The sequence below is a fragment of the Osmia lignaria genome, chromosome 16 (assembly GCF_051020975.1).
Source record: "Osmia lignaria lignaria isolate PbOS001 chromosome 16, iyOsmLign1, whole genome shotgun sequence".
NCBI lineage: Eukaryota > Metazoa > Arthropoda > Insecta > Hymenoptera > Megachilidae > Osmia > Osmia lignaria.
Genome location: NC_135047.1, coordinates 5,046,217 through 5,069,528, shown reverse-complemented (window position 1 = coordinate 5,069,528; position 23,312 = coordinate 5,046,217). Strand labels below are relative to the sequence as shown.

General features: G+C 39.5%; 1 protein-coding gene and 1 long non-coding RNA gene across 3 annotated transcripts in view; one reads left to right on the top strand and one right to left on the bottom strand.

The window, feature by feature from the left end:
* The window catches only part of LOC143306142 (uncharacterized), a 98,043-nt gene that overhangs the window by 218 nt on the left and 74,513 nt on the right, over nucleotides 1-23,312 (top strand). Inside the window, exons 2-3 of the long non-coding RNA XR_013063575.1 lie at nucleotides 7-109; nucleotides 279-383. This is a non-coding gene — a long non-coding RNA (uncharacterized LOC143306142). The remainder of the gene's footprint in view (nucleotides 1-6; nucleotides 110-278; nucleotides 384-23,312) is intronic.
* dpr12 (defective proboscis extension response 12) overlaps nucleotides 1-23,312 on the bottom strand; it is a 63,594-nt gene that overhangs the window by 1,098 nt on the left and 39,184 nt on the right. Inside the window, exons 1-5 of one of the 2 annotated variants that reach the window (XM_034316967.2) lie at nucleotides 7,833-8,052; nucleotides 6,005-6,102; nucleotides 3,334-3,524; nucleotides 3,037-3,198; nucleotides 1,944-2,078 (exon numbers count right to left, since the gene is read on the bottom strand). In XM_034316967.2, the coding sequence (XP_034172858.1) occupies nucleotides 1,944-2,078; nucleotides 3,037-3,198; nucleotides 3,334-3,524; nucleotides 6,005-6,080 (564 nt within the window). In that variant the 5' untranslated portion in view covers nucleotides 6,081-6,102; nucleotides 7,833-8,052. Of the gene's footprint in view, nucleotides 1-1,943; nucleotides 2,079-3,036; nucleotides 3,199-3,333; nucleotides 3,525-6,004; nucleotides 6,103-7,832; nucleotides 8,053-23,312 lie in introns of those variants that run through there. The other variant, XM_034316968.2, reaches the window with a different exon arrangement.

The following is a 23,312-nucleotide window of genomic DNA, read 5'->3' as shown; positions in this document are numbered from 1 at the left end:
GTCCAGAGCCTGAAAAACTTGAGACAAGTTCCTGAAAGTGTTATGTTTAATAGACATACGCGCGTATCACGCGGTTTCAAATCGAATTAGGATCCGGCGATGATATCAGGTAAGTGTAATCTTATAAACATTAACACGACCGGCAGCGCGGTGGCGTCACTTGTATACGAATAGATTAGACATATTTTGGCTCGCTACCGTGCCGGTCGTTCGTTCGTTCAAGCAATCTAACGAAATTCTGTTGTGCGGGCAGTATTTTACACGTATTTTGTGCTCAGTGTGACCAGTGTTCCTATGATGGATACCCGTGGCGATTGTGCAGCGCTGATCAATGGAAAACAATTGGAGCTGGAGTCAGCTGGTTTCACGGAAGTTCGACGAATGTGAGTAAGCTTACAAAGAGCTTTTTATAGTGTCAGCATTTTTCATTACCTAAGACGTATTTATGAATACCGGTGTCTTCTCATAACACGCTCCCCCCCTCCCCCCCGGAAGCCATATTGGTACCGCATTTAATACGATCAATTTGTCTGGCAAGAATTTCTTAACTGCATTTTCTCGGTATCGAACCGCTGGAAACCTATTAGATCAGCATTTTCCACTCTCGCCGTGCATTAGACGCCACGGATGTGTCCTTTTTGTCGCGAGTCGTATACGCGAGACGAGTCGCGAGAGAGAGAAGAAAAAAGAACCGTCGCACTTTATTTTCGTTTCCCGATAGTGTCGAGTTTGCAGCGACGCCGGCAATGCAGCTTTAATGCACTTCCACTCCTTGTATTCGTGACTAAGCTGCGCCTATTTCGCTAGAGCTTTTTTTTTTTTCCCCGCTGTACATTCGCGACCGTATATTGAATGTTCGCACGAACTGCAAGCTGTGCGTTTCTATGTGTGCCTTCGTTAAGCGGATGGATAGTGCGGGACGTATTCATCACGTGTACCACGGTTTCAATGAAACCGATATTGATGTTTGGAACACTTATTATACTTGTTTAATATTTTAGTAAATTAGGCGTTTCAGGTAAACTTGAAGTAAATTAGTTTTCGAATAACTTAGATTTTTAATTGGATCTAAATTGGGGGATTATTGGACCACCATGTGTACAGAGTACACAAAATTCATTTTACGTAATTGTATTTCAAACAATCTAACAGCACGAAATTTATACTTTCCGAACTTACCATAACTTTAATATTTTGCTGAGAAGGTAAACATCTAAAATTGGGGGTGTCCATAATGGAACCACAGGGTATACACACGCGTCGTGGATATTAATTAGAGTTGAACACTTTTTATTTGAGTAACAAATAAGAAATAATTGCATGTATCAAATGTTATTTTACTTAAGGGTGGAAAATAGGGTACAGAATAAGATCCCTTGTTTTTTCAGTGATAGATGTTGCTATTATTTTTCAAACTCTAGTAATCATTCTATTAGGTCAGTTTGTGAAAGCAACAATTTGCATTTAAGCGAGTTAGGAAAGTTTCGTGCTGGAGAAATTGATTTTACGTCAAAGTATTTCTCCTTGCGTAACTCATACACGTACAATTTTTCAAGTAAAATTGGAAAATTCTTTTAATATCAATTTTCCGATTAATTAAAATTTGATAAATATTTTTTAAAATCAAATCAATCGGATAATTGAGGTACAGTTTATAACAAATAAAAATTGCAATACCGAATTAAACATGTTCAAATATACGCATTGCTGCAAACAAACGAAATGGAAGTTTTACAGAAAATTCCAGCGTCAACATAAATACGAATGCGATTGTACATTTAAATGAAAGTACACGTTAAATGCATTCATGAATCATCTGGTCTCGTTATTTATATCTGATTCGTGAAAAATTCAACTCGCTGGTATTAATCATTACTGAACCGCCGGGGAATCGTTGTTTATTTTCACGAGACAAATGAACAACGATTTAAATGGATTCTTACCTTTTCTATTATGCATACGAGATTTATAATGGATCCTACATCGACGTGATGCTCGCCGCTCCCTAATATAAATGCTTCTGGTATAACTATGTTTAGATTGACAAAGTGTGATAGTATCCCTGTACTTCTCGAGACCTGAAAAAATATTTAAGCAAACGCTTTTTCAAATTTCCAAATTTATTTCCTAAGGGTTTCCGAATTTAATTTAATTTATTTTGCTCCTCTTTCACACATTGTTAACTTAATGCACAAATGCAAATCTACATTATACTTTTTTTTTTTACAAAAAAGGGGGTTGGTAGTGTTGGGTGTATAGGAAGGGTGGTTGCTTTCGAATGCGTTAAAACGAACACTAAAACTCGTCTTCTGGAAGCTAGTTTACAGAGATTCCTCTGTTTATTTGTTTTCGCACGTATACAGACCAGAGAAACCGGTGCACCGAATCTCATTGCCCGCCCCGTTCGTGTGCGGTCTCCCATTAAAATCGACCCCTTTCCAAGGGTTTCGAGCGCGTTCTACTACGAAACATTGCAGCCGCATTAAACACGTCTTGCCCATTTTCGCGGGAACACTCGCGAACCGTAGCTAAGTATTAATTATTCAAAGTGGCCGATTAAAATAATTGTACTGGTGGATGCAAGAAAAACCCTAATATCCAAAGTCATTTTCAAAAGAATTCTATGTCCAAACATTACAGATACCTACTGAAATTATTACAAAATTGATAGATATACTATTTTATATTTTCTAAACCCACTGATAAAGGAGAAAAATGGTATTATGGTCCCCTTGCTGGTACTTTGTCACCTTTGCGATTTTCATATCATAACTGAAACATCTCGAGATCGAATCCGGTTAAATTATTTTTTTTTTTTTTATTTTCATATTTTATCACAGATAACTTTATTAGTTTACCTACACTTTAAACAAAATTTAAAGCAATTTAAATTATGATTCAGACTTCAATAAGAAATATAAAACTGTGGGGGGCCATATTACCATCCTTTCCTTTATTAATATTTACGTAGGAAACAGTAGCGTTAATAGATCTTAATTTATATTCTTGGAAAGTAGGGATAATTAATTATATTACCTGACACTCGTAAGTCCCGTTGTCTCTTTCTTGAACGTACTTGATTTGAAGCGTCCAATCGTCGGAACCCTCTGGATGCAAAACCTGAAACCGCTCGTCGTTCGTGTACGTGAACATGGAGCTGGTTAGGATGTGGAAATCACGTCGTCGTATCCAGGATATCTGGAAACAGTCGGGCAAATCGTTGATCAACGCTTTCTTGTCCCGGGGTTCGTTGGGGTGGCCAGTGATAAAGTACAGTTTCCCCCCTCCGGGTTCTATTTCCGGTTGAACGATGCCGATAACGGGGCTTCTTACCTCGGCGTCGGACACCGTTCTTTCGGCCAAATTGCGAACTTTGCAATGCAAAAAGGCTGTCCCTCCCAACTGCACCGTGACGTTTGAGACGGTGTTGTTATCGTTCGCATCGTTCACTCTTTGCAGCTCATCCAGATTGCTGAACCACAGGGTCTTCCAATCCGACGGTATGCTGTAAGGTACTCGTCGGTCTGAAATAATTTATTAGTTGCAGAAGGTGGACTTTACTGTTACTTCAAACAATGTCTTTTGACATTTCATCTCGTAGAATACTTATGCAAAGTATTTTCATATAAAATTTAAATGGAATCATATACGTAGTTGAGATTTCCTGGTAGCCAGGTCAGAAGACATAGTTCTCAGAATAATATAAAGGAAGTCGCAGTATTCTAACTTGCATTCATACCTATCTCATACCACGATAAAAATATTTTTTAAACTCGAATTCCACTCGTTGAAATTATCTTTTTTAAATTGCCTCGTAGCAACCTCCATTATCCACCCTTGTGATTTTGCCAGGTGTTCGAATTTTGAAATATCACCATACACATGAAATTTGCAGGAAAAAAAAGAGGAAAAAGAAATTCGATTTTTTGAAACTGTCAGGATAGTGTACTCCCTTAACAAAAAGCGATTGGTAGTAACCAAACTGGGCTTTCGAAATTGGATCTCTTCCGTTCGCGCTATAAGAGGATTGCTTTACTAATTTTGTTATTCGAACTTTTTTATGGTTTCTGATTCCTTGTTACGATTGTTGTTCGGAACTGAGGGATATCTTCGTGTATCGAGGTAACATAAAAAGTTGAGACGTAAAAAGCTCTGGGAACTGATTTCCTGGTAGTTCGAAACGAGGGAAAAGAATCGATGATTCCGTGCGATATAATTCCTCGTTAGGAAAGGCTCGTGCACACACGTGTGCACTCTATTAACTCGATAACTTCCCGTTTCTTTGAAAGAGGAAGACGAACGCCTTTTAAAGTCCCTAAACCAGGGAATCATCGAACGGGTATTTTAGATACGTGGAATTTTAACGCGAATATCGTGGGAAAGCTTCCTATTCGTAGTCGGATTATTCCGTAACATTGTCGGCAAAACAGAAAATACACAGTTCCCCGCTTAATATTAATTAATTAGGTTGACGGGGTATGAAAGAGGGAGTGAAAGGGTGGGTCGACGGTAGCAGGAAGCGAGGGAAGAAGTTTAACGTGCAAAGATAGGACGGCGAGGGGGAAGTTTAACGCGGCGAAGAGGAATAGCCAAGTCGAAGGAGACAAGGAAGGCAATTTGAAAGTAACCGGCTAGCTTCGGCAAAGAGAATACTGAAGAATAAGGAAAACTGGTAGGTAGTTGTGCGCTGGTTGAATATAGAGAAATCCGTAAATGGAAAGAGAGAAAATTGAGAAACAGAGAGAAGCCAGCGAGAGGAAGGGTCTAGGCAAAAGACAAGCACTTGAGACTGAACTTTGCGAGCTTTTGAATGCAGGGCATAAGCTACCTGCCTTTTGTTTCCACGAGACAATGTGAAACCTTATACAACGAGACAAGAAGCAGTAAGGGGCAAGGAGGGTGGGAAAAGGGGGGGCTGGCTACGAGGAAAAGGTGCTCCTACCTTTACTTCGACCAGTTAGTTGGGCAGGATTGTATTCTTTTCTTTCCTTTTTAAGTATTCCCAATTCACAGCCACTTTTGAGTGGGAGAGCAAGTGCACACTAGAGGGGACTTTTCGCGAGGTTACCGCGCTTTTCGGCGTTTTTTCTCTTCTTAGTTTTCAATCCTTTGCCAGAGGACCTCGCGTGTCTCCTTCAGTCGCGGCACGGCATTTATTTATTGCACACCGAGCAAAGGCCTTGTCTAATGTAGAGTTAATTGCATTAAAATCAACCGCTTTACTCGGGGGCTTCTTGCATCGAAGGATTTCCGGTGCAGACGCTCCTCGAGGCTAGAGAACGCGGCTAAATGAGCAAACGTTAATGTGGCACTTGACGGAGGCTTTGGTTTCGATGAAGGTATTTGGTTGTTTAAAAAATTCGCTAATTAACAATTTATGTATTTTGAAGATTATTGAATTAAACATTTCCTCGGTGGTTGTTTAATGATTCTTGAAATTTCGTCTGATTTATTTCTTCTTCAAACTGTAATTTACAGTAAAGTATGCAGCACTAAATTCCAGTCAGCTCGCAGCGATATGTTACTATTCGAATGGAAATTTCAGTTTATGAGTGTACCTGACCCTTTTTCGTTATTTCTTATGTGCACGGGGTGGCTTGCATGTGACCAACACGTTTGTAACAGTGGTCATTTTTATTACTGCTGCAAATCTTTCTAGGACTTCTAGTATGTACATCTAGATGTACTATATATTTATTTGACGAGGTTGGAAAAGAAAATATTTCAAAATTTTCAATATTAAAAAGGAAATAAGGGTAGTTAAAATGTAATTAAATTCTTTCAAACGAAGCAGTTCTTCCAAAACGGAAATAAGGATATTCCGTATGTCGATGAAATTCTTAATCCAATTACGATCGTCACGTTTCGGTATAAAGTCATTTTTTCAAATTAAAACTGCCAGGGTAGGAATTACACCGGTACGTTCAGAAGACGTTGTATCCAGGATGGGAAAATCCTTGTATCCAGGATGGGTCGGGTTAAATGCCCCGAGAAAATTATTTACCTTTATCGAGCGACCTGGCCAAGAGGATTGTCGGCAGGATCAAAAAGACCATGTACCACGATAGCCGGTCCCGCATCCTTGCGAGGTTTCAGGTCCTCCTATGGAAAAAAAAAGAAAAGGAAACATTGAATTTCAGGGGTGAAACTCGAATTTGTATGCATTCGTTTGTATTCGGTTGTCTCTTATTTCTGATTTTTCTTCAAGCACAAGAAGCTTTTATTCTAAAGCGTCTTAAAAAGGAAAGACGGTTTTTCCGTCCGTTTTCACGTGTCCCGTATGCATTCGAAACACGGAACGCGTTTGATTTATAACAAATTGCTTTCGTTTCGTACGGCATCGGTGAAAAGGTCGGGGGGGAAAAAAGCGATCTAAAAGCGACGGTGCACTCGTGCTGCTCTCGAACGATTTACATATTAAAAAGTAACAAGAATACTCTGAAACAATGAATCTTTATATTTTTCTTTTTTTTTTTTTGCCTCTCGTCGTGGATTTACCTTCGTCATATATTGCTAGTTTATCGTTGGACAGGAACAGTGTGTATGGAAAATGAAATTATTCGTTTCTCCATTGCACAGGGAGATCTAGAGGGGGTGATGGGGTCAATTGTCCTCCCAAGGGTAATGGAATCTCAGAAAAATTAATTTACATATCGCGAAACGAAATTGTTGCTTTTGTTAGTATTTCAATTTTATTAGAGTTCAATACTTTAATAAAATAAATTATTTAATCGCACGTATTGTAATCGTTTTGTTAATAAATAAATTACAAAACCAATTTCAATCGGTGCGAAAGAAAATTTGTAAAAAGCAATTTTATTTCACTATATTGATTATTTTCCAATATTTTATCATTTCTATAACGTTTATCAAATTCTATAAAATCCTTTTTACATCGATTTCGGTCGCGATTCGTGTGAAACGAATTAAAAAGAGCGTACCAAGTTTTTCCACATACCGGATGCGCGTTTCATTCGTGCTGATGTATGGAACGACCCTTGTTTCCGTCATCGTATTACGTTCAAAGCGACAGAATTTTTAAATACTTTCAAGTTTCGAGTTAACACCGCTTAAAGTGGTATGTATATTTCACGACGTTAGCGCGGTAACAGTGCCATATCTCAAGAAGCGTACGCGACACGTTCAAAGCTTCAGGATCGCCAAACTTTTTTACAGACTATGCATATTGCATATACTTGCACGTTATTTTACTTTACAACGGGATAACGATCCAAAACGTGCGCACAAAGTTTGCGGATGTTACGTGGCTGGGAAATGCAAGAGCGTTTATAAAATATAACCCGACTGTTACGATTACGTTTGACCTAAAGCTGATTTTCTCTTTTTAACCGACTTCAAAAAAGTAGATTACTCAATTCGATCAGTATATTTTTTTTTTCACGTGAGAAAATTCAATACCAGATCGTTAGTAGACATTAGTAATGATGTAAAAACAAATATTGTGTTTTCGTGGAGGAATAAGAGGAATATCATAAATTACCATGGATGCAGTTGCACATTGCATATCGATGCAACGTTCCATTTTTGGTTTCGTTTGTTTTCCTAAGCATGACATATTGTGTTTACGTAATACTGTAATATCAAGGATGTACATACATACCACGGCTTGTACATGTGAATACGAAACTGTGTAACGTTAGAGGGTAAACGATAAGCTTATTCTATTCCAATGAACGAGTCCTCTGAAAATCCTTATTAAAGTATAGTTGCTTACTATGAAGGATTTTCATCCAAGATCTGATATAATCCCAGATATTTTATATTTTTTTTCTCTCGTTTTCCATACGAACTTGTATAAAAAAGAAACTTACACGATCAGCTAGCAAACGATCAATTGTATTTTGCCTCGCGTTCAGAACGGTAACGAAGAGATTAATTCCTCTGATGGCCGGGTTGTTACGAGCTTGCTTCTGTCGACTAACGCGTAATTATTTGTCAGTGGACGTGCCGATTAAAGGTCCATTAATACCATTGACGAGAGTTATGCACGAGCTGAGCAGAATGAAGGCACTGATAGAAGCAGTAGATAGTGTTTCATCGTTTTTCCTGCTCGGCTCGTGCAATGTTCCTTGATAGTATAAACGAACTTTAAACTGTTCACGTGACTGAAATAAAAACGACCGCTTATTTCTTGCGGTCGATTGTTAATTGGCTGATTCAAGTATCGTACGGCCAAGTAAACGCCGTTTCACGGTCAATAAAACAGTAGCGATGCAAATAGTCGTGTGATGCATCGATGGAACACGGCAAGAATCGTTCGCATTAACCGCGCCTTTTTTTTTCCCTCCCCTCAACTCTTTCTACCGAATTGCTTCGTAAAAATCTATCGTTTCGAATTTTCACTCGGAATCCCTATCGTAATTTTGTTCGTGAGGTTCGATTGTAAAGTTTACTCGAGCATGAGACGAGGAGAAACAAGAAGGGGAGAGAAGGGAATAAAAATAAAGCGTTTCAAAAGCGCCAACACGGGTTCGGCTTTATTTTTATTCATCCCGCACCTACTACGTGTAAAAAGTTAAAATATTTTCGCAAGTCCGAGGGTATTGATTATTTTTTGCAAAATTATGGAAAGGGAGATGAAGAGGCTCGATATGGTTTGCGAAATTCTTCTCCACCCCCTCTTTGTTTAATCCGCGATACCCCTGATTTACCGTTTAACTATCGTAAAATTGTTATTAGGGAAAACGCGAGAGGGAGCTGAAATAAAGAATGCCAGAAACCATTGGAGATAAAACCGAATTTGCATTTATCCGACATCGCGCCGTTTTATTTAACGTCGTTATCTAATCATTTCTACGCACGCTCGGAATACCCAGATTTAATGCATTGAGACGCGTACTCGAGTCTCGCGATTGCATAAAAATTAGATCATCCAGTTAATTATTCAGAATTATTCACTTCTGTTTAAAGTGGGATAGTAAAGAACTCAGGGACCATTATTGGCAAATTAAGATTATTGGCTGGCTTCCAAATTAAAGAGATTATATATATTTTTTTAAATCTTCACAAATTCTAGTTGCACCAATATTATATAAATGGCCTAGAATGAAAAAAATGATAGTTTTATAGAAAATTTGAAAAATGAACATTTTTCTATTCTTGGAAGTGAACGAATAATTTCCTCGTACATTGATATCGAACCTATCTGAAAAACCATAAAATTGTTGTTAAATGGGAGCAACAATTGACAATCTGTTCATCAACTTTACACATGTTCTAAATAATTTGTTTTTGGTCTATTGTTAGATTTATTGAACGACACATGTTCAAAATATTTTTAGTTACCGCGATTGTTAAAGGATTAATTTCAATTAAGTGGTTTGTAAATAAAATTAGACACACAATTCAATGTTTCAATTTAATATACTTGATTGTTGTAACATATTACATAATTATATACTGAACATTTTGAAATAGTCTAAAATGCAAACATCGATTTCCAAGTGAAGTAACAATATTGCTATTCCAATAAACACTTATTGTTAGATCAAATATTGGCTGTTGTTGTGAACATAACATTAGTGAACGGGTTGTCGGTTGTTGTTTCTGCAGAATAATAATTTTGTGGTTTCGCGTATGCGTTCGACATCAATCTATAGCCGATTTACTATCGGTTTCCTGAGTGATTATTTCACCAGTGAATGATGATACCAAGAAAATAACCAGCAAGTAGATTTATCAGATAAAAATCAAAGGTCAATTTTGAAATTTTTCACTTCAGATTAATTTCTAATTATTCGTATTAAATTTTAAACATTAAATTTCCATCTAGATAGAAACTAGTTCGACTGTACAAGCACGGTGAAATTGTATCTGATAAAACCACTTAATCACTTTTTACCTTTTCTTTTTTTTTTTTTTTTTACAAAAAAGAAAAAGGTAAGAAGAAATCACGATTCACAGCGAGAAAGTAGCAATTTACGTAGATTGGTGGAATCGTGGTACACGGCTTCCTTATCGTACCAATTTTCCCAGTAAATTTTCCTAGGGCGGTGCATAAACTCGTTCCTCTACTCGTTCGCAGCCTTTCACCCGGTTACTAATGCATCACGATGCGCCTGGTAGCCGGTGGTCGTATCTATCTTCAAAAACGTTACAGGATACTAGGTAAGATTCTCTGTTGCCAATCGTTATCCGAGATTTATTGTTTCCCGCCGGGTGGCTGGGTCACGGAATCGGGTTCATTCTCCGTTACCGCCCTCGCGAAAGGGCCTCCACCCCCGTTCGGCCTTTCTGCTTTGCATAAATTTCCGTGCTGATACGGACCCGATATATATCCAGATCGTCGTCCCGATAGAAATAGAATACACGCGGATGGTAGGTGTAACGCGTATGCGTAGGTATTATTGATTCGTTGCCGATATAATGCGCGATGATGCAGCCCGCAGAGAGAGAGAGAGAGAGAATATACATCGTCGTAGATAAGTAGCCAGTCTAACCTTTACTGAGATCGTTCTAGATGGCAATTGGTTAGTTAGAATATGTAGAACCACTGGTACGGGACGATGTACATGGTAAATGCACGCTGATGAAACTGTTGTACCGAGAACGTACGTACAGTCAGTTTCAAATAAACGTGGACATCGAACAGGTATCGATAAGTGGTCAGATGAAATTTTTCAGAAGGAAAGAGGAACCCTTCATCCCTTTTGCTAAGGTCATCTCTGAGGGAAATTGTACAGTATATCATTTTTATATTAATATTTGAATTTCAAGGGATAATGGTGTATCCCTGTTACTTAAACTTTAATTGAAGAATACTCTTTTTTTCCTTAATTGACGTCCCTGTAGTGACACTTGATAATAATTAGTCAATTGTTTATAAATTTTTTTTCATTTGATGTAATAATATTTTTGAATGCCTAAAATCTCTTGAAGTTCCTATATAAGTCATGTGACAAAATTAGCTAGAGTGCAAAGGGTTGAAGACGCGCTACCCGTAGCTTACTCGTTACTCAACGGGTTAAATAGCGTCTGGATTTATTTTAAACAGACTGTACGTACACAGACACACGCAGCGGTGCGCGTGGTTAATGGAAACCTTTCCTTTGGCACGAGGATCGATAAATGGGTCTGCAGGGAGTAGTTGTAAAGAGTTAGAATGCTGCTTGCATGTGGCGTCTGCCAATGCTTCTTACGTATGCATGGAATCGGCTAAGATTAGGGGGTCGAAGGCAACGAAGGCCTTGCAGAATTAAAGTGCGACCTATGTTTATTGCGAAAGACCTCGCTGCCGGGCTGATATGCAAGATGAATACGGAACTGGGCCCGGAATTAGGCATCGTTCCGATTCTTCCTGCCCGGAAGTGTTGCATTAGCCTCTGCACGAGAAACGATCGTGTGGGAGAACGAGCGGTGTGAAAACTTGGCTGGAATCGTTAATGCGAAAACTTTGCCGTGTAACACGTGGTAGTCGTCTGTCGAGATACCTTTTTGGATATTGAAAGCATATGTCAGATTTATGGGCTGAGGAAGGTTATCGATATTCTTGATTTTCTCTAAATATTCATGACCAGCTCCCGAGGAAAGCAACATATTTTATTTCGATTAATTTCGACCAAAGGACCATTTTCAGCCATTTTGGCCGCAGTTAAATTTGAGGTATTTGAATTTTCCAGCCAGTTGACACAATTTTCTGAAAATGATTATTTTTCAACCGAGAGAAGGAAAATAAAAAGCTAACCAACCGATCGGTCTGGAATTTTAACGCGTTATTCTGCATACCATTGACTCTTGCAGGTGTCACATTTACATTTCCATACTGGAAATTTCATGCTTTTTTCCTCATAAAACTTTCAAAAAAGGGACGGAAAATTTCGATAATTAAACTTTGAGCGCGAGTTAATTTTGTTAAATCCTGACGCGCATCGCTAATTCTGGTACATACAGCAACGGTATTTACACTGATTAAAATTCTTTTCGATTTTTCATCAAGCGGCCCTCTAAGCTTCGTTTCTCTTTAATCCACTATTTTTAGAAAAAATTTGCTCTAGAAACAACGTACAGTAAACTCCACGGCACACGAGTACACACTGTTGATACAGCTAATCGATACACGTTAATTCAATTTTCTGAGTTATGAAGCCTCTCTGTTATGACTCTGCTATTTTCCGTAAGCCAACGACATTCCACTCGAATATGTCCTGAAACGCGCAACGTAACAAGATTTATCTAATTGTACAGCGGCTTAAACGATCACTCTCGGTTCAACGGGTTCACGACCTTTTTAACCAGCTTTTCTTTCCCGTCATGGTTCAGGCCCTTTACTTCAGGGGTGCTTTCTTCCTTACCCCTTTCTTTCTTCCTTAACTCTTAATCCGTTCCCGCTCGAACATCCCTTGTAAATATTTCTGGGTGAAAATGTTTCCATCTGAAATCTCTGCGACTTAAACGATCCATCGGTTGGCGGAAAAGGGTTGGTAACGGGGCCGAGTAAAGGTGTAGTCGCGATATCAGTGAAACAGCGGCTGTATCGCTCGTGACTTCGCATGTTAAGTGGCATTACCGATGTATACGTACGTACACTTATTCCGTGTACGTCGTTTGTGCCGTTGGTGCGTGCGTACGAAATGGAAACAGGTCGTGAATAGCCTGTTCAAAAGCTGAGATCAAAAACATGTTGTCGGTCTGTCGTTGAAAAGCGAGTGTTTAACAAATCGGCATGTTTCGTTCTTTTTTTTCCTTTCTTTCTTCATTTTTTTTTCTTTATTTTTTTTCGGGAGGGTGTTTCTTTGCTTTTCATACGAATAACACGTATGTTCACCCAAGGGCAATTGTCCACTTTGTTCGTCGGGGGCCGAGTAGAGTTGCGCAAACTTATACAACAATTTCGTTCTTAGTGGGCTCAATTAACTTAAGAGCAATTAGCATTCGCTTGAACTCGAAGCACGTGCTTTCCCCCTCAAAACGCTTCATCGTTGGGACACGGTTGACGCGAGCTTTCAACTCGTTTCCACGCGGCAGTTGCAACGGACAGCTGGTCGTGTAAGAATTTTCGCAAGTTTACCAGGTAGACGGTGAAACTTGCGGATCGTGCGCTTCGTGTCTCGCGATACATTTTGTTCCAACTTGCGCGAGAAGCACGATTTGACAAACTTCGACGGACTTCGCTTCGGTAACATCGGAGGACTGTAATTGTCACTGTGGTTGGATCTAGGATTAGTAGATTCTACGAATGTATCGCGAGCAATTAGTTGAGTGACGAGTGTTATTAATTTTTAAATAAAAAATGAATGAGTACATTCGAATTTTTTTAACTCGCCATAACCAGAAGCAAAGATCTCTTGGTCATGTGATCGTTATAGCAGGTTTCTCTTAAAAAACCAGTAAATTAACGTTACGTGCTGGATATCGTGTTCATCTGTTGTAACTTTAGCGCTTTCCTAGATAAACCTGATGAGAACGAGCGGGCTTTCATCTGATAGAAACACATTGCAGGTGAAGGGTTGCTTTATCACATAGATACAGCAATAATTTTTACCTCCATTAAGTGCAAACAAAGAGAAGAATCTATTAATGTTACGATTAAACCAACAGAATTATCTCTACTCTTTCTTACGTTACGATTCAATGATAGTGATAATGGTGTTACTGATAAACCTTATTAGAACACGTTGCACACGTTTCCAGTTATAAACCCTGAAGAGGTCTTTGGAACGGTGCTATCGGGTTGGTCGAATGTTTCACTGTGGGTACACATAATGTTTTGCATGACAGGGGCGTTGTTAAACGTTCCGTACCCAAACCAAGATCGAAATAATCAGGCTTGGTGGATGGTGGTCATTAACGGGGGCTGGTGCAACGACGTCCGGTTCGCATCACGATTATCCGGCCGATGATAACATCTCCATGATAACAATGACAACATCGGGTATGTTGTGGATCACTGGTGATCGTATCAAAATCACTTCGGTATCATTCGTCAAAGTTTGGTTTTCCACGATGTGCCAGAGTAAATTCTGAGCTTTCAAAATAGGCTTCTCCCCTTATTCCTTCATTTTTAATATATTTTATTTTTATTATTGAAAACTTGAGCCTCGGTTAAATTAATTTTGAAATTTTAATGATTCCATGTTAATTGTAGAGATAATTATATTCTGCTATTTTAGAAGATTATTTTGTGCCTGATAATAATTACCAATTAATTAATTGCAATTAATTACTAAAATAATAATTACTTTTGCTAATCACCTTTAGCTGACGAAAGGGTTAACATCAAGGTAATTGTCTCAGCTGCTATAAAAGAAAAAAATGTACATTTCTTTGCTGTAAACAATGGCTGAAACAAATGAGAAGCCTTTAGCCAAACAGTTGTAGCTCGCAACTAGCCGCGACTCTCATTATTTTTAATTGAGGCGAAACTAACAGTTTCGCTGGCGAATACGTGCGAACCACTTTATTCGGAGACAATGAATCGCCGTGAAATGTCGTCGGTAGCGTTAATTATCAGCTTCGACGCCAGACGAAGCATTTTGCGGTCGCGGGCGTAGAAAGGAGCGGTCTGCGCTGATAATTTCGAGCCGGTATAGTTATCGAGCGACTGTTGGAGAGAATGGAGGTAGCAGTTGGAAATAGAGAGTAAAAATTTCTTTTGAACCTTCCTGTTTTATAAAAGATCGATCCTGAAAATTGATCCTTGGTTGAAAAATTAATATTTTTCAAAATCACAGATTCCATTATCAAAGAGTTAATTAACAGTTACGGTATTTTTGTTACGATTTTTTTCGGCTTTCTATGTTCATCATGATTATCTGGATCTGTAGCATCCGGAATGCGCTGTATTCAGTTACAGTTAGCTTTACTGTTTGAATTATATGTCCATCAGGATGGTGGCCAGTGGGATATTGTTCACTGTACAAACGAGCTGCGCCGAGCTTGTTGTCACCATATGTTTCCAGAGCAAGGAACACATTCGTGTATTCTCAGTTGACAGTGTGCTCAAAATAATTGGGAGAATTATGCATCTGAATGATTTAACAGGAAGGTACCGAACGTCATTGAAACGATGCCGTTATTGAACATCCACCCTCTATCGTTTCGTTTTAAGATATTAAATGACATTGAATGACAATGTTAATCGAGTATCTCATCTTCTATTTTCAATATTCTATACTCAAGTGTGATAAATTAATACAGCGAATATGTCTACCATCAAGGATATTGTAGGATTTATATTATTGTGGAGAAAGTAGGTCGGTGATATTCAATACAGGATGATTGATTGATGAAACCTTTATTCTTGCTTCTATATTTATGCTAATATTTAATTTAAAATCAATATTTAATCAATAATTATGATACTTGAATTTGCATATTAAAATCTTAGGACTTCTATTCTAATTATTTATCAGTCGATGCTTTATTATATTTTGTTCTTCTCATTCCAAACTTTGCTCACGTTAACCCTTCTATCACGATTACTCTTCATTCACGCTTCAATGTCTTCCACTCTGTCGCATTCCAATTAAAACACTCGCAATATCCTTTAATATTTATTTATAACCTTGTCAATTATGTATCAGAGCAGTATCATATTAGCATATTAACGAAAAGCTTGCTCGTTTGTTGTATAACAAACACTTGAAACCGCGAAAGCTTACATATTCAACGATACGATTATTCATAACGACATTAATTAGAACAACACTTAAGTGTATTACTTGCACAATTTCATTCCTCCTCATAAATGAAACTCTCTTTCGTTCTGTCAATAAAATTCCATCTTTAGAAGAAACAAATTATTCCCTTTCTGATAAATGAATAGATTATCCTGTACGTTCGAGTGAATACTCGATGTATCGGAAACGTTTGCTGTCTTGCCAACCGGAAGATAATTATTAACGAATACACGGCTAGTAACAGGATAATTTGTTGCTTTCACCGAAAGCCCGACGGATTCGAGCGGATGATTGAGCGAGCTTCGCACGAACCTTCCTATCGTGTAATCTTGCGCGATACTTCCGGTTCCGAAGGGCGTCGTTACGCGAGCCCTGGTTACACGATACGTCGAACAATATCTTCTCTCATTAGAATAAAGCAATCCACGTCATTTCATTTTACATCCACAATTTTACGAACGGTTAATTACACATGATCGAAGGTGTCCCGGTGACCCTAGCCGCGATCAACGTGTTAAAATTATTAACAGACAAACGAGAAAATGTCGACCTGTCAGTTGGATGACGAGAATCGACGAAACGATCAATAAAAACGATACAGGCACCGCGATGCTTTGGGAGAGACACGATGGTTCAATTTTTAATTCAACAGTCGAACGGGGTCCTGTTACCAGACAACTTCGATTTTATCGGTCGATAAAAAAAAAAAAAAACGATTTACTAAAAACAGCGGTTATATCAGCCGGGGTATCTATCTTCCGTCTATTTCTCTCGTTTCTAAAATAAATGCACCAAATTCGTATCCAACTATATTCGTCGATTTCTGATAGGTTATCGGTAGCCAACTTTCGGGATCCTAATTGTAAAAAGTGATTTCGCCGGTCGAAATATAAACTTCTTTTTTATTTATAACCTGTAACATATTGGCTCGTCCTCATCGAAACGCGAAACCCGAAGAAACTAGAGAGATCAGTCGAACTTTAACAGTCCCTAAGGAACTCGTAAAAATAAAAACTATTTTATCGCCACTTTGCCTTCCGTTATTTTACGATCGATCGGACATCCGACCACGTAAGCAAACGATGCACCGCCATCGAAACTGATCACCAAAAAAATAAAAAAAAATAAAAACGACACCTGCGTCACTGATTTCCCGATTTGCATCGAAATCTGCACGCCACGTGCTGCGATTCGTACAGGATCTATCGCGAAATTGAGATTCAAACATCGCGGGATGATTTTTTAACAATTCAGGGTAGGATATAGCGGGTTCACTGGTGCGAGGGGGTCATCGGTGTCGGGGATTTAATAACTGAAAGAAAAGTAATTAAAAGGCAACTTGAAAGCGAATTAATATTATATTAATTAAGCGAGCTGCAACTGGGAAGTTTAAATTAAAGAACGGAACGATAATGTTCTGAATAATTAAAAATAATACCAGCTATTGTGTTTCGACGAGGAAACAATTATAAAATAAAATATTTGAAACAATGTAATTTCAAAAGTGTTTACAGTCATCGATTCGTCAGGAGTACTCCTTCTCTCCTCGGTGCTTTCGCATAAATTTGAACTCTCGCGTATCGACAGGAGGTCGAAAGATTGAACGACTCGATGGTATCGATCCCTTAGCTCTGCCTCTGAAAGCCGTGCACACAGTTCGTCAAATGTGCATGCGAAAGTTGGCACGGGTAAAGGACCGTGTGCACGGTTAGCCTATTTCCTAAATATCGTGATAGGAGAAAATTGAAATTTTACGGCATACCTACGAACGATTGTACGTGCCTCGCAGTTTTTCAAGCGACACCGTCGAAATAAACGGTGCTGATCGATTTCTCGGTTAATGCCTTTTGGAATTTCACCCCGTCAACTTTCTTTTCGCTATTTCCTCGAAAGTTAGTTCGATATTTGCGACGCTCGACAGGACTGAGATAACGAAAGAGTTGGTCCGCGGTAATAGGCCGAGTGGCGAAGTGTTGGGAACTGTTGAAGACAGTTAAGCTGGATCTTTGGTAAAGTGATAGCAGAAGTGGCTTTCGTTTCTCATTTCTCGGCCTCGAGTATATCTCTATAGTGGAAGTCTCGTGGCGAACGACTCGTTCAAGAACGATCTCGAGGCCGAAACGTTGAGCAAAGGTTTGTCTCCCGTTTAATGAGCAAACCGTACGGGGAAGAAGCACGATTTCTTTTTTCTTCTCCCCTCGTCCACGGAATCCCCGCTCGATTCCTCCCTGATTCCGCTCGAACAACTAACGAGACCACTTCGCACGATTAATGTACGAATGCAATTATCGAGGCGGTCGCGAGGGCGCATAATTGGGATCGAGCGTAAAGTTGGAGAGGTAGAAAGGTTCGCTCCTGGATGTAGGTTAAATTTTGTTCTCCAGTTTGAAAATAGCCGACGATCAACTCTCGGACGATCGGCTGACCAACAATAACTAGCGTGAAAATATATTAGCGGAGCGACGGTGTCGGAAGTGTTTCAATTTTCGTCGCGACAATTCGAGCGGAAACGGTTCGCAAACCCCGTCGAACATCGACTCAGCTTTGGAAAATAAGGTCACCCACCGGCGACCGTTTGTCCCAGCTGGAAAACTGATTAACAGAAACCATCGCGAAGCCTGTGTCGTGCTTTGTAGTATTTAGTTTATTGCCAGCCCGTTCCCTCGTTCGTCTAAATAAATAATTTCCGCGAGGTTCGTTACCGCGGATGTTTCCTGAATTGCGGCTAAATGTAAATATGCATTATGAAGGTAAAACGTAGCCGAGCCTACCGGTTTTTGTCCGCAGAAACGGGATTAAAACGTTCGTACATAAGGCATGTGGCTTTTTTTTTCTTCGGTGCGGGAGGGAAATATCCAGGCTCATTGTCGCGACACGGTATCCGGTCAAGGTAGGTCGAGTAGAATAGCACGGGAAGTGGAATAGGGATTACGAGCAGGTGAATACTTCATTACGATGGCTCCACGGAAAGTTGCGGAACGATAATACTTTAACAGGGCAGGCGTGCCTCTGTACCTCCCAACGGACTATCACCATGCTTCTTCTCTTTGACGAGGCAGGATTATTCTTAACTAGAAAAGGGAATATTTTTCCCGTCCTCCGTTCTCGTTGCTTTCTTTTAGCCGCTTCATGATAATTGTAGCCTCGTTAGACAAAGTGGGTCTCATTGTTTCAACATTTTTATCTGCCGACGAAACGAAACATGTTTCTACTTTTCCTCTAATTACACTGGTTAACCCTCGGTCCAGCACTCAATTATTTCTCACGCATATTACAGGTAACTAGGTAAAAGTCCTAGATGAAAGATCTTTATTAAAGTAGAAGAAAGGTAGAAGATTAGGTCGGTTGTAATTAACCTGTTTCTTGTACGGCTGGCATCACGAAGAAACGAACGTCGAATTAGTCTGAACGGAGTTCCGAAAGGACGATACATCCGTGGCTGTAGGTCCTCTCGTTTCGCTTTCTCCGGATACAAGGTAAAAAAGGAAGGAGTAGAGGAGACATCGAGCTAGGTGGATTGCTCCTCGGGATGGAATTGCTCGATAGAGATCCTTCGCAATAACTGTTTCCATCCTTTGCTTTTTCCTAGCTCCTTGTTCCATCGGTTGTACCCAACCAACGACTCGTTCCTTTTGATAACTTGGTCCGACAGTCGAGTGACCATGCGATCTTGTATCGGAGGCACGTATCGTTCTGTCACGATTTATCATTGAGATAGCTGTAGGGCCAATGTTGTTGCCGGTGCTACCATCGATAAAGATCACGTTCCTCCTTGATCTACGAGAAAGTCCCCGTTGAGAATTGTCGTTATAAGCGAACATCCGAACGATCGGCTTTCGATACTTTTCCTCTCGAAACGATCCGCGACAACGACCCCCAGCGATCCTTAAAAATGCCTCGTCCTACGTGTTTGTTGACGCACGCCGGGCCTCCGAGAATGTGAAACACGGCCGCGTGGGTGGAATCGGGATTTTATTAAAGTCATCGTCGCGACACGCGTTCCTCGAACCGGAGTTATGGAATCTCTGACATCACCGGTCTCGAGTCTGGTGAAAATTGTGAAGAGTCTGAAGCTATTTCTGCATGCTCTGGTAAAAATACATCTATCGTATAAAGGGGTTATTTTTTATCTAAAATAATCTATAATTGTCCAAGTAAAATTATATCTACTACAATAGATAATATATTTCGATGAGAATCCATAGGATATATTCAGAGATTGAGTGCCACTTAAAGTAGCTGGTTTTTCGACAAAAGTAATTTCGTTTTTGTTAATTTTCTAAAGTCTGGAAATGATAGATCGCAGGGTAATCGAGGTTAATTGACTCCTCCCCGCGTTTCGGCCGAATGTTGACTTATTCAATTATGAAATATTCCGGTCCGCTTCGTCGAGCGGGATTCTCTTTGAGAAATTATCATTTGCGCCGGTAAAATTGTCAGGCTCGAGCGATGGGGCTGCTTGGTTGCCGTTTGCTTAAGATAAACATAGTATCAGTTTGCCGGGAAGAAATTTCTTTCTGTCAGCGAGGAATTACTCTTCTTGCTGGAGGATGTCACGAGGGCAGCGTGTAACCGGGCAACTTGCGACTCGTAAACCGTCCTCCCCGTTGAATATGCAACGTCCGGAAGTAAACGAATACTTTCAATAAATTTACAGTTTCTTGCTCAAAGGAATACGTAATAGGAAAGTTTTTAGAGGGCTACTTGACGGAACGAAGGTAACCTTCAGCCTCGTATCTCGTCCTGGCGCGATCAAACGAAAAGGGGGGATATTACGCTTTGGTATCTGCATAAACAGCCGTCTAGGCGGTGGAGGAGAAGGGAAAACCGTGGTGTAAGTTTGCTCATCGTAGATACACTTTCCCGTGCCTACACTTTCCATTTCACTTCTTTACACGGCTGTTGATTACTTCCGACGGGGTTAAGCAAAGCTTCGAGCAGAACTTCTTTCACCGGGGACAAGTGAGAAAGAGGAGAAACGGAGGCCGGCTGTAATGCCTCTGGCATTCTATTGTATCAACTTTCAAGTTCAGACCATAGAAATGTCATCCTCGGTTTTTCCCTCGGATTCTATCATTTCTCTCAGCGATATGAAACTGTCCCGCCTAATTTTCACCTTTTCTCTCTCTTACCTTTTCCTTTCTCCCATGGCTAAAAATGATCCTTGAATAGCGAATTAGGTAACACGGCTGAAGCTGGGTAAAGACGACACGAATGTTGCATTTCGGTACGTGTGCAGTTAAATAAACGCTTTGGCGTAATTGTAGCTTACGATGCTACGTTTAATTAAAGGGACTTTGTAATTGAGAATAAGCTAGTTTTGTCGTCGACGCCTCCTTGGTGGAAATAATGAATATTTTGCTAGCCTATATTATTAGCACCTTGTTAATTATTCATCGGATATCAGAATTTGTTTTTTTATTCTAAAATTGCAAAAATGAAAGTTAAACGCAGGTTGTAAAAAGAAATTCCAAAATAAGGAGTTAATTAGATCTTTATTTTTCTGAAAATTTTTATCGCGAGGACATTATTCCTCGAAACTTTCTTTGTTCCCTGTTATGATAACAGGGCTATCACGTCACTCTTTATTAAGAAAAGTATGAAAAGTTTTGGTGGACGCCAGTTGGCTCGGAAATATGACGTTTTTCAATGTAACGTCCTATCATTTTCGCAGCCTGACCGAATCCTTTCTGTTGGCCGATGGCTCGTTTCTTACGATGACGAACGGCTCGGCCCATAAGAAACCAATTTTAGGATCAGCTGCGCCCGGAACGAATGATTACCGGATCCGTTCTACGATCCGCTAAGAAAGATTGCGGAAAAAGTGAATGGGGGGTGGCCTTATGCCGTCGCGATCTATCGGTGTTCCATTATTCTCAAGGGTGTTTCAACCACGTAGACATCTGTCTCTTCCTTTCTTTCTTTCTGCCGGATCGTTGCATTTCTTCCGGAAATACGTGACCAGGATGCAGCAACCGTCTCGGTGCATCCCTTGGATTAGTAAAACATGGAGTAATTTCGTTGAAAACCTGACGCGTTGCGATATTCCTTTCGACTTTGTCAGCTTGTCGTGCGACATCAGTGTTACTTCTTCAACTATTTATCTCGGCAGAAGTATGCTTTCGAAAGGGGGTCGATGTTTGGAAGGATAGTTTACTGTTATCACTGGGGATACTAGGCATTGAGGGTGGCATGTGATTCAATTTTTAGGTGGTCTTTGTTGGAAAATTTAACAAGGCTGATCACCTTGTCTATTCTCTGCAGTAGTACGAGTCAATATTTATGTCTACTTAAGAATTTATGTAAAATTATACAATTTTACATTTTCACAGTGTAAAATAATATTTTTAATTCAAATTTATACAACACGTATGAATTATATAATTTCGAATAACATACTGTAATTCCCTCACGGCGCACAATAAGGTTTTCATCCCCCGGAATAACAATAACCGTATAATATTACTTCCATCTCCAATCGTCATCGACACACAATCTCTGATACCTAAAATCGACGTTGGTTAAAAGTAATTTCAGTTTGTACGTACTAGAGAATGTACACATTCGCAGCTCTTTTCGTTCAAATATATGTACCATACATACATTCTGTTAATTGAATGTACATCCATCAAGTGAGTTTCGAACACTTCCCTTCCCCACCGTACGGTGGCTGACTAAAATCATTTTATAATAATGTCAGTCGAATTGATTGGCATGATTAAATCAATATTATTCCAATATTAATATCAATTCTAATTTACGATCAATTTAACAAACACGTGTCGGGCACACGATATTTGGAAATGGCAATTCATTCGGCAAATACGTTCTATCCGTTGTTCCAGCAGATATTAACGAAAATTTTCGTGATTTTATGGAAACCAGTGAAACTACAACGATAAACGTTGTCATCTGTGATAGAGAAAACGAAGCTGGGAATCGAAGGAACGTTTATGAGAACGTTCTCGCTACTTTCGTTTGTGTTCGCCTCTATTGATTCGCGTGTAACGCAAGTCGAGCGTTTGCATTTCACATGGCTGTCGACACATCGAGGGTTGTTAGCAGATAAGTGTCTCATTCTGTCTATATCGATTAAGCGATGATGTATGGTTTGTACGATGAAAACTAGTACATAACCGTAGGGAGAAACGTGCCGTGTTCTCGATTGTAATTATCAAAGGTGTCTGGTTTATTTCAATGATTTTTTTCTCTAATATTTTTTTCACAATCAATCGATATTACACCTTTAACTTGCAACACCTGTTTTTACAAAATTGCAAATTATAAAAATGAAAATGATTAGAAGGGCTGGCAGAAGGTGTACAGCCTTGAGCGTGTTAAAGTTCGTGTCAAACTTTTCGATACACCTTATTTCCTTGCGTAATAGTTGGAAACAGTAGTTGGGGAAGTTGTATGATAAGCCAGACGTGTAGCAATCGCGCTGTCTAAACGACTTAACGTTGTCGTCTAGGGTTTCACGCGTTCGCATATATCTTCTGCTCATCGGTCTCACAAGATTAAGTCGACGTGTGAAGAGTAGATTATTGTACCGCCGATGAAACATGCTTCAACGGGGAAACCATGATACGCGAAACTGTTGAAACGTATTAACATGCAAATATTATTACATGTATAAATACTGCAATTTTTTTCAAGATAAACACACCTGCCATT